At 36.0% G+C, this 15,351-nt stretch overlaps 2 protein-coding genes and 1 long non-coding RNA gene across 4 annotated transcripts; 2 read left to right on the top strand and 1 right to left on the bottom strand.

The window, feature by feature from the left end:
• The first annotated feature begins 1,360 nt into the window (after positions 1 to 1,360).
• On the top strand, positions 1,361 to 4,798 carry LOC127950505 (tripartite motif-containing protein 16). Of its 2 annotated transcripts, none has more exons than XM_052547621.1 (6): positions 1,361 to 2,118; positions 2,267 to 2,362; positions 2,589 to 2,822; positions 2,948 to 3,107; positions 3,642 to 3,721; positions 4,011 to 4,233. In XM_052547621.1, exons 1-6 carry the CDS (start codon positions 1,522 to 1,524, stop codon positions 4,080 to 4,082), a joined length of 1,239 nt encoding a protein of 412 aa, XP_052403581.1. In that variant the 5' UTR covers positions 1,361 to 1,521; the 3' UTR covers positions 4,083 to 4,233. The 2 variants fall into 2 exon arrangements, with proteins under 2 accessions (XP_052403581.1, XP_052403580.1); XM_052547620.1 differs by having other exon boundaries at positions 1,369 to 2,118; positions 3,642 to 3,701; positions 4,011 to 4,798.
• LOC127950521 (uncharacterized) lies at positions 1,512 to 6,421 on the bottom strand. Its single transcript, XR_008152480.1, has 2 exons — positions 6,273 to 6,421; positions 1,512 to 1,706 (listed from the first exon to the last, which is right to left on the bottom strand). It is a non-coding gene; the product is annotated as an uncharacterized LOC127950521 (long non-coding RNA).
• Positions 6,031 to 14,709, top strand: LOC127950506 (E3 ubiquitin/ISG15 ligase TRIM25). Its single transcript, XM_052547622.1, has 6 exons — positions 6,031 to 6,678; positions 7,312 to 7,407; positions 7,633 to 7,866; positions 7,972 to 8,131; positions 8,977 to 9,036; positions 10,594 to 14,709. The coding sequence occupies exons 1-6, from the start codon at positions 6,094 to 6,096 to the stop codon at positions 11,145 to 11,147; spliced, it is 1,689 nt and encodes a 562-aa protein (XP_052403582.1). The 5' UTR covers positions 6,031 to 6,093; the 3' UTR covers positions 11,148 to 14,709.
• The last annotated feature ends 642 nt before the right edge of the window (positions 14,710 to 15,351 follow it).

Raw genomic sequence — 15,351 nt, forward strand, 5'->3', positions numbered from 1 at the left:
AGAAATGCACTTACTGTTTTGCAAATCTCAAGAATGATTAGAGAAATGTACCAAAGCGACTGAGAAAAACTGTAATCTTTGTGGCCATATTTCTTTTTCCTTTTCTATTTCACAATGACATTGTAAAGTTTTTTTTTTGGCCAGACCACTAGTAAAAGTGTAACTGGGAATTCAATCCAGTCTCTTTCAATCAATATCCCACATACAGTAATGTGTAAATTTCTACTTTTTAAATGATTATATGGTATACATAAGCATATGGCATACTGTTCAATGCAGTAACTATCATCCAAAATGTTGCTATGGTTTACATCATAACATCCCTAGAGTATACTGTTATATTGACAACATGACTAAGCAATTTGTCTGTCTTATCCACAAGGACTTGTCATTCGATGGCACTGACATGTTCATTGACACAGATATTTATTTTTGAGAGATGAACTAAGGATTTTGAGCAAGAGACTGACTTTTGCAGGTAATCCATGGTGTTTTGCTAAAATGCACTTACTGTTTTGCAAATTGTGAGTTTGATTCGAGACATGTACCAAAGCGACAGAGAAAAACTTTAAAGTGAAGAAATCAATAAACTTTTATTTCTACCGGTCAGTGATGATCCTGAAAACACATCTGTTGCTATAGTAACAAAAGCTATTTCATGCACATCGTGCTCTTATTTCAGTGTAGTTTTTAAGATTGTGGTTATTTCAGCAAAACGTTTCATACAGTGTAACAGCGTTAAGTTAAACTTGTATTGTAGAGATCAGTGATGGGCACGCATTCGCATTTTAACACTTTTTTGTTTGCTCAGTACATGTAATAAATGCACATCCTTGAATAAGCCACGTTGCAAGCGTTTTCATCCCATAAGAAAACCATTGGCCTAAAAGGAAAACGCTTAACGTGGCGTAAAATGTGTTTTAAAAAGACCAAACTCAAATTTTTTGATAAAGCATTCTATTTACAGACAAGCAGCTTATGGGAGGCAAATGCTTAATGCGTAATTAAACATGCTGTGTTCGTATTCTGGGCTCATATCTGCTAGTCTGTGAATATAATGCTTTATTAATTTGTTAACTGAGTTTAATGCATTAAGCTATGTCCTTTCATGTTAAGCTATAGAACGTCTCAGTGGTTCATTTGTGAATTGGACTGGTCCAGATGATACAATAAATCAGACAGTGAGTCAAGTTAACAATAAACAACTGCATTATAATGAAGGATTTGTAAAACTGTACAGTTTATAGCTTTATAAACAACATCGGTTCTACACATAGGCAGTAAAAGGTTCTACAGCAACAACGCACACAATTCCTATCATGTATGTCTATGAAAGACGATCGAACCAATCAGAGTAAATATGGATTGGGGCGACACGTGCAACCCCGCCCCGGGTGCAGCACCCTCCTCGATCTGCAGGCTGCAGCCCGGTGTACTTGCCACAGCTTGCAAAACAATGACAAGTATCAGTTTAGAGAAATCGAAACTAAGCTTTAGCTGTTGGATGTCTATTTATCTGTGATGGCACGTACAATGGCAGGAACTAATATTTCAGTGGCTCAGTTAAGTTGTTCAATCTGTCTAAAGCTACTGACAGATCCAGTGACCCTCACCTGTGGACACAGTTACTGTACGAGCTGTATTACAGGCTGCTGGGATCAGGACGATCAGAAGAGAGTCTACAGCTGCCCTCAGTGCAGACAGACCTTCACTCCAAGACCTGTCTTAGGTAAAAACACCATGCTGGCTGAAGTGGTGGAGAATCTAAGGAAGAGAAAACTAGAAGCAGCTCAACTTGATCACTATTATGCTGAACCTGGAGATGTGGAGTGTGATGTCTGTACTGGGGAGAAAAATAAAGCCATCAAGTCCTGTCTGGTGTGTCTGAACTCTTACTGTCAAAGCCATTTTGAATGTCATGAAGAACTTCACCCAGGAAAACGACATAAAGTCACTGATGTCGCTGGACAACTACAGGAGATGATCTGCACTCAGCATGAAAAGTTGAAGGAAATCTTCTGTCGTACTGATCAGTGCTGTATATGTTATCTTTGTATGTTGGATGAACATAAAAAACACGACACTGTATCAGCTGGAGCAGAGAGGACTAAGAAACAGGTATGAACTCAGTAGCTGTGCTGCATAATATATCTGCATAATAGGATCTCGTGAAGCTTTTGTACTTGAGTCAATTATCTTAAAATTCTAGTTATTTTATCATGTAGCTTTATTTATCTGGTTTATTATTTGTTTTGTTTTTCTGCAGACACAATTGGATGAGATACAAATAAAATTCCAGAAGAGAATCCAGGAGAGAGAGACAGAGCTTGAGGAGCTGAGAGAGTCTATAGAGTCTTACAAGGTGAGTTTTGAGCAGAAGAACATCTGCTGTCTGCTGAAGAAGAGCTGTTTGAGACTCAGTTAGGACTCTCCTCCAGTCAGTCAGTGAGGAGGAGCCAGTGCTGGAGATCCTTCAGTCCCAGTGAAGCCCACTGAAGCCCACTGTGGGGAACAGGCTGTGTGAGGCAGCAGTAAGAGCTGAGTGAATGGACTGATTCTGATGCTTCTCTCTCTGTGTGTCCTAACAGCGCTCAGCACAGACAGCAGTGGAGGACACTGAGAGGATCTTTACTGAGCTGATCCGCTCCATTGAGAGAAGACGCTCTGAGGTGACACAGCTGATCAGAGATCAGGAAAAGTCTGCAGTGAGTCGAGCTGAAGAACAACTGAAGCGACTGGAGCAGGAGATTGAAGACCTGAGGAGGAGAGACGCTGAGCTGGAGCATTTTTCACACACAGAGAACCACATCCATTTCCTCCAGGTAACAGAGATTTGACAAACAGAATAGTAGTCTTCAGAGGGAAGAGCATGTTGTACAGAGACTGTGTTTGTAAGTGTTTCTGTGTCATTAGCTAATGTTTCTTTTGTGTCTTTGTGTCTGGGTAGAGTTTCCAGTCTCTCTCTGTTTCTCCAGGATCAACAGACTCACCCAGCATCACTGTCAGCTCTTGCTTTTCTTTTAATGATGTTGGTAAATCTGTGTCTCATCTAAGAGAAAAACTTGAACATTTCTGCAGAGAGGAGATAGAAAAGATTCATGGTAAAGGTAAAGTACTGATAATTATTTTACTCTTAGAAATAAATCATGAATCAAAGTCTCATGCAGCAAGGCTTTCAATGGCTAGCACAAAGTCTAGTTCTTTCTAGTTCAACGGTAATACGTTTTATGTTTATTGTTCTTTAATCATAACATTGTAACATGAATTGCCGTGAAACTGTTATACAGTTGAATTTTTTTATACCATAAGTCTCATAATTGAAGTGTAAATTCTGCAGATTACAATACATCATTGTCCAATATTGTACTGTCAGCAATTTATAAAAAAGTTTTCATAATTGTAGTAAACCCAGAAAAAAACGCTGTAGTCCAAATAAGCCGTTCATAGTATTCCTTGAAAAGTTTTTTTTTTTAAACGAATCATGTCCCTTTAGAGTGGACTTTGAGATTTGTAACTTTGTAGATCTTTTTTACGCTCAAAACATAAACACTACGCACTAAATAAAATTCAAAAAGTGAAAAACATGATAGGACCTCTTTAAGATGCATGTATTAATACAGAAAATGTGTTGATTTCCATAGCAAAATATATTGATATCAATCCCAACCCTGAATTCAAGACAAGGGATGAGTTTCTACAGTGTAAGTTACTTAACAAACAAGTAAGCACACACAAAACACACTTCTTCACATTCAGATGTTGATCTACAAGATTTGCTACAATGAAAATAGCATCATCTGATATCAATAGTCAGCCTGTTTTCCATTCAATTTGGTGATGTAAGTGATTGTCCTTTTGAATGCTATACATAAAATGTCCCTACAAGTGACTTTGAGCTGTGCTTGTTACATTTAAAGCTAAATTTGTTTTCATTGTTCTAACACAACTGATTTGTATTAATATTTTAAAGTGATATTTCATATTAAGATATCGTGTTTTGTCTCCATCAGATTTCTTCCAGTTCACAGTGGATTCAAACACAGTTCATAAAAACCTCCATCTGTCTAAAGGGAACAGAGTAATTACTTACACTTTCAGAGACCAGCTGTATCCTGATCACTCTGACAGATTTGATACTAAGGAGCAGGCATTGTGTGAAGAGAGTGTGTGTGGACGCTCTTACTGGGAAGTGGAGTGGAGTGGTCGGGTGGAAATGTCAGTGTCATATAAGAGCATCAGCAGGAAGGACAATGAAAAGGACAAAAATGAAGAAGATGATAATAATTATGACACATGTGAATTTGGACGTAATGATCAGTCCTGGAGTTTGTTCTGCTCTGACTCCAGCTGCTCATTCTGGCACAATAACAAAGGGACTAAACTCCCTGCGGTCTCCAGATCTTCTAGAATAGGAGTGTATGTGGATCACGGTGCAGGAACTCTGTCCTTCTACAGCGTCTCTGACACAATGACCCTCATTCACAGAGTACACACCACATTCATTCAGCCTCTCTATCCTGGGTTTATGAATTATTATGACTCAGTTGTGAAACTGTGTGAGATATCAAAATATTAATACATTCTGTAAACTGTGAAAATAATCAATAACAAGCTTTAAACAATAAATCAATACTACAGCTGAAATGTTATTAAAAACAAGTTCAGGACATATTATTGGAGCTGAAATGTTTCATCAGATTGATTTAATAAAGGTTATAATAAATAATAGGGCCTAGAATTATTTGTGTTTACAGACATTGTGAAATAAAATGTTTTCAGACAATTTTGTTGCATTGTTTTTCTTTTACTGAACATAAGGGATGAGGAATGAGAATAAGATTCCAATATTATTAGAGAGGACCTGATGTTTTTTTTTTTTTGTCATGGAAATTCTACCTCTAATGATTTGTCTTATAAGAATATATTCTTACAGAGAAACCATAATTTTATTATGGTGTTTGTACTAAAATTCGGGTAACTAAAGGTAGGCCTATGCATTTTACCTTATTATATTTCTAAGTGTGAGTCCCAAAATGCTAAAAGTTAAAACATGCTAACAAGTTCACTTAATAAAAGCCTGTTAGAAAGATTATACCAATTTGTTAACACATTTAAAACACTAGAATTGTGTAAACACTTAATAGAAATATCATATTTGAGGCATTTTAGCATTGTGTTAACACGTTAGAATCATGCCAGTTAAAAGTCAAAGCATGTTAGTGATGAGCTAGTTACATGCTAAACAAAACAATGGACAGTGAGAGGATCTTTACTGAGCTGATCCACTCCACTGAGAGAAGCTGCTCTGACTAAAACAATATCTGTTAGATTAGTACAATTAAGTTAACCAAATCAGTAGTTGAATATCCTGGTCACTTCATGTTAATCACTCACTGCTAGTTTCCTTTTTGGCATGCAACTTAAAACATGAACTTTGATTAACATTATTAAAACAGGGAAGTAAACACCATTTTTACTCATTGGAATTGAAACTTAAAGGTGATATGTAACATTTATTTTTTCAAGTGAGAATGAGAATCTGCCAAAAACACTGCACCATACAAACCCTAAGCACTACAGAACCTTAAACACTCAACAACTTATTTGTACATATATATCACACTGAGAGAAAAATAAAACCGAGAACACGGAGCAAACGTTTTCCTTTGAATGTAACAACAGAACATGGTGGCGCTGGTTTTGATTCCCAGCGAATGCACGAAATGCTAAAATGTATATTAATGCAATGCAAGTGTGTTTGTGCAAAAGTGTCTGCAAAATGCATAAATGTAAATGTAAAATTCACATTTAAAGGGGCACTCATTCATAAAGGAAGAACAAAAAAGTCTTCAAATAATTGACAATGCTGTGGATGAGCGAAAAGAGAGGATGAGCATTACAATTAACGTACACAACAGATACATGATTTTTTTTTAATATACAAAATATGCCATCTAGTGGTCGTGTTTATTTACTGCAACATTTAAATGATGCGATAAAAAAACCAGGAAATGTTTCGGTTCAGAGAAATCAAAACTTAACTGCTGTCGATCTGTTGCGGAAGTCCCTCTACCTGTGATTGTGTGCAGTAAAATGGCAGATTCCAGTGTTCCTTTGGCTCAGAATCAGTTAAACTGTTCAATCTGTCTAAATCAACTGACTGATCCAGTGGTCATTCCCTGTGGACACAGTTACTGTAGGAGCTGTATTACAGGCTGCTGGGATCAGGATGATCAGAAGAGAGACTACAGCTGCCCTCAGTGCAGACAGACCTTCACTCCAAGACCTGTTTTAGGTGAAAACACCATGCTGATTAAAGTGGAGGATAATCTGAGGAAGAGAAAACTAGAAGCTGCTCAACTTGATCATTGTGAACTTGGAGATGTGGAGTGTGATGTCTGTACTGGGGAGAAAAATAAAGCCATCAAGTCCTGTCTGGTGTGTCTGAACTCTTACTGTCAAAACCATTTTGAACGTCATGAAGAATTTCACCCAGGAAAGCGGCACAAAGTGACGAATGCCACTAGAAGACTGCAGGAGATGATCTGCCCTCAACATGATAAACTGCTGGAGATTTTCTGTCGTACTGACCAGCACTGTATATGCTATTTGTGTATGTTGGATGAACACAAAAACCATGACCATGTATCAGCTGCAGCAGAGAGGACTGAGAAACAGGTATGAATTTAGTAGTTGTGCTGCATAATGTCTCTTCACAAGCAGTGTTGGGGAAAGTTTCTTTTAAAACTAATGCATTACAATATAGAAGAAAGTTCAACACATTTCAGCAATAAATAAGAAGCACAAATGTTTATTAGTAATTTTTGCTTATTAGTATGGTTGAATTGGATCAATGAAGGGCAGCAGCAAGAAAATTGGTTAATAAAATGGGATTAAATACATAAAGGTTATTTGTGTTATTTAAAATTTAATTATTGCTGGGTTGCATCACATTCTGAGTTGCATTTAGCTGTTTTCATTATTTTTTAGGGAAACTGAATTATTTATTATATTTTTTTTGGGAATGAACTGTAGTTCTAGAATAAATGTGAACATGCATTAATTACTGAGATTAATGCATGTTCACACTTGTTCTAGAACTACATCTATTTTCTTGTAAATTAAAAAGTAACGCGTTACTTTACTAGATACTAATTACTGATTATGTAACTCACGTTGCTTGTAATGTACCCCCAACTCATCTACATAATCAAAGACTACTTTGAAAACATTTCATGCTGAGATCTCATGATTCTTTGTTGCATACAGTTTCAAGTATCATATTTGAGATTATTTTGTTTTTTCCTGCAGACACAGTTGGAAGAGATGCAAAGAAAATTCCAGAAGAGAATCCAGGAGAGAGAAACGGAGCTTGAGGAGCTGAGAGAGTCTGTAGAGTCTTACAAGGTGAGTTTTGAGCAGAAGAACAACTGCTGTCTGCTGATGAAGATCTGTTTGAGACTCAGTTAGGACTCTCCTCCAGTCAGTCAGTGAAGATCCAGTGCTGGAGCTCCTTCAGTCCACATGAAGCCCACTGAAGCCCACTGTGGGGAACAGACTGTGTGAGGCAGCAGTAAGAGCTGAGTGAATGGACTGATTCTGATGCTTCTCTCTCTGTGTGTGTCCTAACAGCGCTCTGCACAGACAGCAGTGGAGGACACTGAGAGGATCTTTACTGAGCTGATCCGCTCCATTGAGAGAAGACGCTCTGAGGTGACACAGCTGATCAGAGATCAGGAAAAGACTGCAGTGAGTCGAGCTGAAGAACAACTGAAGCGACTGGAGCAAGAGATTGAAGACCTGAGGAGGAGAGATGCTGAGGTGGACAAGCTTTCACACACAGACCTTCACATCCATTTCCTCCAGGTAACAGAGATCTGACAAACAGGACAGTGGTCTTTAGGAAGAGCAGAGCATGTTTTATCAATGTATCTATATCTCTTGTTTCTATTGTGTCTCGTGTCTGTGTAGAGTTTCCAGTCTCTCTCTGTCCCTCCTGGATCTACAGACTCATTCAACATCACTTACAGTTCTCATTGCACTTTTGATGATGTTGAAAAGTCTGTGTCTCATCTAAGAGAAGAACTGGATCATTTCTGCAGAGAGAAAATACAAAAGATTCATAAAATAGGTAAAGCATTGACCATTAATTTACTTTCAGAAATAAGCAATGCATTACACAATCTAATGAAGCAAGACTTTCACATAAAGTCTGGTTCATTCTGTGCCTTAATCTGACCACAACAATATATGATAAGTGTCCAGCATAAAATATAAAGATCATGACCATAATTATAGACCTGTGAGCAATAAAGTAGAAACGTATTTAGATAATGGCACAGTAGTGTAGTAGTCACAGTGGTAGGGCTCAGTTCTTGGACCACTTCTCTTCTCTGTCTACATGGCATCATTAGGTTCTGTCATTCAGTCTTTAGCATCCCTGTTGTTAGCACACCTGCCTCATGTTGGCTGTCACTGGTCCGAACTCTGCAGTCTGAGGCTAAGACTATGCATCATGTACTGTAGCAATACAAAATGTATTAAAAGGATAGTTTACCCAAAAATGAACATTCTGTCATCTCACCCTCATGTCGTTCCAAACCTGTAAGACCTTGGTTCATCTTCGGAACACAAATTCAAATATTTCTGGTTAAATCCGAGAGCTCTCTGAAACTGCATAGCCAGTAATGCAACTGAAATGATCCCAGGTCCAGAAATGTAGTAAGGACATCCATAAAATAGTCTTTGTGACATCAGTGGTTTACCTGTAATTTTCAAGGCTACGTGAATACTTTTCCTGTGTAAAGAAAACAAAATTAATTACTTTATTCAACAAATATGCCATTATTTAGTGTACCATGATGCACGTAAACAAACTTTCCTCTGCACAACTGACAGAATTTTCATTTTTGGGTGAACTATCCCTTTAAAAATATATATCTTATTATCAAACTAAATATGTTTTAATTCCCATAGCAAAATATATTGAGATTATCCCCATCCCTGAATGCAAGACAAGGGACGAGTTTCTACAGTGTAAGTTACTAAGCAAACAAGCAAGCACGCACTCACAAAACACACTTCTTTACATTCAGATACTGATCTTCAAGATTTGCCATGATGAAAATTTCATCATCTGATATCAGTAGTCAGTCAAAATGTTTTCCAATCTATTTTAAAGGTGCTGTAAGTGATTGTTCTTTTAAATACCACACATGCTGTAAATTGTAACCACAAATGACTGTGAGCTGTGCTTTTTAGCAGATCAAAACACTTCAAACGTGTGTTTTGATGCAGTTTACAGAGAAAGCATGTGGTTAGTGAACAGGAAAAGTTTGCAAGATACCTAACAATGCTCACAGCCACCTCTAAGCCTCACCCGCGCAGATGTACATGCCGTGCACATGTAAAAATCAGTTGAGAAAGCATTTTGATTTAAATCAAGTGAAAAAACTGTAATGATCTGGGAAATAGAAAAAGTTAATAGAAAGAGAATGATGTGCACCAATTCAGTCGCTGTAGAAATCTAATACTTCAATGGTTTCAGATAAAATAGCTCAACACGAGAGCCAATGCAAATGCAAGGACATAAAAAAATAAAATAAAACCTTGTGTATTAAAGAAGAGTGGTGGAAACATCTGATGATGTTTAGATAACTATAAGAAATCAGGTTATATTAAATTATATTAAGGCCTATATTATAAACCTAATAAATAATGTATGAGCATTATCTGCTTAATTTTTTTCATATTATATTATATTATACACTTCTGCTTAAAAGTTTGGCATCAGTAAGATAGCTTTTTTTTTTTTTACTGAGTCTCTTATGCTCTTTCTTATGCTAATTTCTAATTTCTAATATTGGTTTCCTATTTTAATATACTTTAAAATATAATTTATTCTTGTGAAGCAAAGCTGAATTTTCAGCAGTATATATTGTAACACAACATTTCTATTTTGAACGAACACTGTTCTTTTTTATTTTAGAATCCTGGAAAAAGTATCACTGGTCCCAAAAAATATTAAGCAGCACAACTGTTCTCCAACATTGATTATAAATCAGCATATTAAAATGATTTCTGAACAATCATGTGACACGGAAGACAGTCTTTGCTTCACAGGAATAAATTATATTTTAAAGTATATTAAAATAAAAAAAAATTATTTTAAATGAAAATTATATTTCATAATATTATTTAGTGAAATAATATTCAGTATTTTGATCAAATAGATACAGCCTTGATGAGCATAAGAAACATATTTGAAAAATTTTACTGATCCCAAACTTGAATGACAAGTTAATGACAGTGTATTTATATTTATACTGTAAAAAATGTTTTCTCAGGTAACATAAAATGTACATCTTTTGGTTACATTAAGGTACAAAGCAAATATAAATTGCCCATTAAAGTTAAAAGTTAAAAAACAATTTGTACTGGTCTGGATGTTTTTGGAATGTCCACCCTATAGTGAAATGTTTTGCTCAGCCAGAAAAAAAAGATGAGAGGGAACATTGCTCACAGCACCTTTGTTTATGTTTTTATTGAGATTTCCTATTTATATTTCATTAGACTGCATTTTGTTTTTATCAGATTTCTTCAAGTTCACAGTGGATTCAAACACCGTTCATAAAAACCTCCATCTGTCTAAAGGGAACAGCGTAATTATTTACACTGACACAGACCAGCAGTATCCCGATCACCCTGACAGATTTGATACTCTGCAGCAAGTGTTGTGTGAAGAGAGTGTGTGTGGACGCTCTTACTGGGAGGTGGAGTGGAGTGGTGAGGTGGAAATATCAGTGTCGTACAAGAGCATCAGCAGGAAAATGCGGGGCGATGATGATGATTACAACCATGATGGTTATGACAAGTCTGACTTTGGACTTAATGATCAGTCTTGGTGTTTGTTCTGCTCTGACTCCAGCTGCTCATTCTGGCACAATAACAAAGAGACTAAACTCCCTGAGGTCTCCAGATCTTCTAGAATAGGAGTGTATGTGGATCACGGTGCAGGAACTCTGTCCTTCTACAGCGTCTCTGACACAATGACCCTCATTCACAGAGTACAGGCCACATTCACTCAACCTCTCTATCCTGGGTTTGGGGTTTATAGTGTATCAGTTGTGCAACTGGTATCAAAATAGTCGATACACACAGTAGATTGTCAAAATAATAATTCGGTCAACTGCTTTGAAGAATTAGTTCACCCAAAAATGAATATTAGCCCATAAATTACTTACCCTCAAGTCATTCTAGGTGTATATGTAAATATGTATACTTTCTTCTTTCAGACGAATACAGTCGGAGTTATATAATTTTTTTTAATGCCACTCAACGTTTGTTGCAGTTCATCATACCAAAAGAAGTACAAATAAAAAGCACCCATCCTTAATAAAAAGTGTCTCAGACAGCTCCAGGGGGTGAATAAAGTTCTCCAGTAGCGAAGCAATGTGTTTTTGTAAGAAAAAAAACCATATGTAAAAAATAATAATCAATTTAATGTAGCTTGCACTCACTGTTGTACATGGAAGCAGCTCCAGGTGGATGACGTATGGAGGTCGGGTTTGTGCATGCACCGCTCAGAAGTGATGAACATGGAAGCGCAGGGGAGAGATCAAAACAAAACAACGGTGACCAATTAGAAGTACAAAATGAAGATTTGTAAAGAATAATGTTGGAGGATTTCGATATAAGCCAAGAGAAGACTGGTTTTCCTTTGCTAAAGTAAGGAAACATTGCTTCCTTTGCCCCTGTTAACAAACAGTTTTCAGGAGACTTACTGGCGCATGTGCAATGCCAACCTCATACTTCATCCTCCCAGAACTGTTGGTGCAAGCTAGATTAAAGTGATTATTACATTTTGAAAATGGTTATTTTTCTTACAAAAACACATCAATTCACTACAGAAGGTCTTTGTTCACTCCCTGGAGCCGTGTGAGACACTGTTTTTTATGGATGGGTGCTTTTTATTTTACTTCTTTTGGACTGATGCACTTTGACACCCGCTGAGTGGCATTAAACAGCTTGAAAGAGCAAAGACAATTTTTAATATAACTCCGACTAGATTTGTTTGAAAGAAGAAAGTCATATACACCTATGACTTGAAGGTAAGGAATTTATGAGCTAATGTAAATTTTTGAAATTTTAAACTAGAGACCGACCGATACATCGATTTGCCAATAATTTTCCCAATATTTCTGTATTTTTACTATAATCGGATATCGGGTTTGTTATATTGGATTCACCGATAAATGTCGCCATCTTGTGAATGTTTTGAGAATTGCGCGCAGGATCGCCATTGCCATTGAGGGCAGACGAGAAAAAAACAACGGCGTGCACTGGTAAAGCATACTTTCCTTGCTGTAATTAGTACACTTTTTTACTTTTTTAATATAACAGCCGTAATGCAACAAATTAGATATCTTACATAAATTTCTGATATGAAGGTTAGTTCATGCAGCTTGACTCTCAGAAATACGAACTCACGGAGTCACATAGTAATCCATCAAGTCCTGTAAATAATAAGTCATGTCACAAAAATGTAACTTTGCATGAATTAAATAATACAGTTATGAATGAGTGCATGTTGGAAATAAAGCACTGGATTTAATTCTCTCTCAGTTATCTGTAGAAGTCTTGTGAAGTGGCTTCCAAATTGCTGTTCATATTGCTGTTTGGGTTGATGCTCAGGAAATGCTCCAGCATGGCCACAGCATGTAACATTTAATATTTAACAGTAAAACAAAATATAATTAATCAAATATTTTAATAAAATATCTCCTTTTGAAGTAAGCTTTGTTACTCTGCAGATCTTTTTTATACTCAAACAGCAACACTACAGACTAAAGTTGAAAAAGGGAAAAAGCATAATAAGACCCCTTTAAAACACCCTAAATTATAATTTATCATAACCATTATTTTGCTAATAAACATCTTAATACACTTTTAATCATTCGTATAAATACAGAAATAAATCATTTATTATTTATTATCTCCGTGATTGAACACAGTTTAGTTCAGTGTAAATGCAGATACAGGGCTTTGTCAGCAGGTATTTCAGAACTAATGACAAAAACATTGTTAATAATTTTGATATAATATACCAGTTGAGAAATAAAATGTGATGTTTTGTTTGATATATTCCAATATCCACAGAATATTAATTCGTTACTAATTAACATTATCCAGCTAATTATTTTTCACTCTTTAGCTTATTCAATTGTTTATAAACTGACTAAAACTGTACTTTAAAATTATTAAATTCTGCCAAGTTGATGTGACTCATTAGACATGCTACATTTTTTTTTCTTTTTTATTAACAAACAAGTCAATTCAACATCATCATTGTTAATATTAGTGTTGCTTCTGCTGCTTTTTATAAATATGTTTTTATTGTTTCTTTATTTTGTATTCATGGAGGGTGTGATTGTTATAAAAAAAATGGTTTGTTCAGTTCAGTGGTGTTTTAATCATTGTGTCAAAAACAGTAGCAGGAAATAAATATCGGTTCTGCATATCGATTATCAGGCACATAAACATGCAAATAACTGGTATCAGTTATAAAAAAGTCTGTATCAGTTGATATTATTGATAGTATTGATATATGAAATTAATACTTCACTGATGAAAATGATTTTGTGGCAAGTAAATACTACATGAAAACAAATTTAATTTCTATGTACATTAAATAATTTAGTTCAGATAAGAATAAAAAAAAGTAAAAACTATATTAGTACTTAATTTAAGCTTGTAAAAATTACAATTTGAATTTATACTGTAAGTATATTTTACTTGGAATTGTTTATGTTTACGAGAATTCTTCAAGAAAAAAATCTATGTTTTGATCCTGTTATTCCCATCATGCACTGGGTCATGAATTAAAAATGCACTGTTTTCGGGTTGTATTTACAATGTTTTATGGTTGTTTTTGAAGTTAGGTTCAGTAACTTACAATTTTGTGACATGTGGAGTTTATTTTCTACTCAAACAAACAATATCCACTGATTGTACCGTGATTGCACTTGAATAAAGTTAAAGGTGCAATCTGCTGATTGTCCTGCACGTGACCACATAAATCTGTCTCCTTACGATGCACTTAGGGCTTTACGATTACTCCAGAGCACTCGTAGATCTACAATGATTTTCAAGAGCTTCTTAAGTTACGAAGCTTTTGGGAAATGCAGCCCAGAGTGATTAAATACCCTCGTAAAGACCAGCCGTATCCTGATCATCCAGACATATTTGATCACTGGTCACAGGTGTTGTGTGTAGAGAGAGAGAGAGAGAGAGAGAGAGAGAGAGAGAGAGAGAGAGAGAGAGAGAGAGAGAGAGTGAGGACACTGTTACTTGGAAGAGGTTGAGTGGAGTTGTGAGATGGGTATATCAGTGTCATTTACATTAAGAGCATCAGCAGGAAGAGAAGGGGAAAGGAGTGTAGATTTGGACGTAATGATCAGTGGTGTTTTTTTCTCCTCTGACTCCAGGTGCACATTCTGGCACAATAACGAAAGGACTACATTCCTTGTAGTCTCCAGATCTTCTAGAATACGAGTATATGTGGATCATGGTTCAGGGACTTTATCATTCTAGTGTCCCTGACACAATGACCCTCATTCACAGAGTCCAGACCACATTTTCTCAGCCTCTTTTGGGCTAGTTTATATTATACAGATGTTGTTGATTTATATGTTTTTTTGTTCAACTGTGACACTTATATAAATATAGATGGCACCTAAATTCTGCAAACATTGTGAGATATTTTCAAAATATCATTGTCATGTTTATGATTTTGCCTTAACCTGTTTACTCTAAACATTAGCAACACAATTGTAATGGTTAGCATTCAGTTGCAATTATGCACATTATTTGTTATATACCTGACATTGTTTTTAAATATAAATCCACTGCATTTTCTTGACCTCACAAAACTAAGGAATTGAATTGTAAAATATCTGAAGACTGATAGGCTTTATAGGCAAATAAGTTAAGAGTGACTCTACAAGGACCAGCACCACCTCCTATTGTAACACTGTTTGAAGAATTTACCTTCAGGAATCTGGCAGTGAGTTTTGGGAGTTCATTTTTAGTCCTTTTCTGCAAGACAGACTTTTCAGGATAGGAGATGGATTAAAAATGAATTTCCAAATCTTTCTGCAGATTCTTGAAGATAAATTATTCAAGACAGTACAAGAGGATGTGGTGCTGGTCCTTATCTGTGTATAAAGCCAATTAGAATCTTCATGTATTTTACTAAACCTCATCACGTGATTCTGATAAAGTGAGGGTCATTTTTTAGGATTCTTTAACTAACCTAAGTCCCTGAGAACCTGTTACCTGACACATTGGACT

Source organism: Carassius gibelio, chromosome B2 (genome assembly GCF_023724105.1).
Source record: "Carassius gibelio isolate Cgi1373 ecotype wild population from Czech Republic chromosome B2, carGib1.2-hapl.c, whole genome shotgun sequence".
Lineage (NCBI taxonomy): Eukaryota > Metazoa > Chordata > Actinopteri > Cypriniformes > Cyprinidae > Carassius > Carassius gibelio.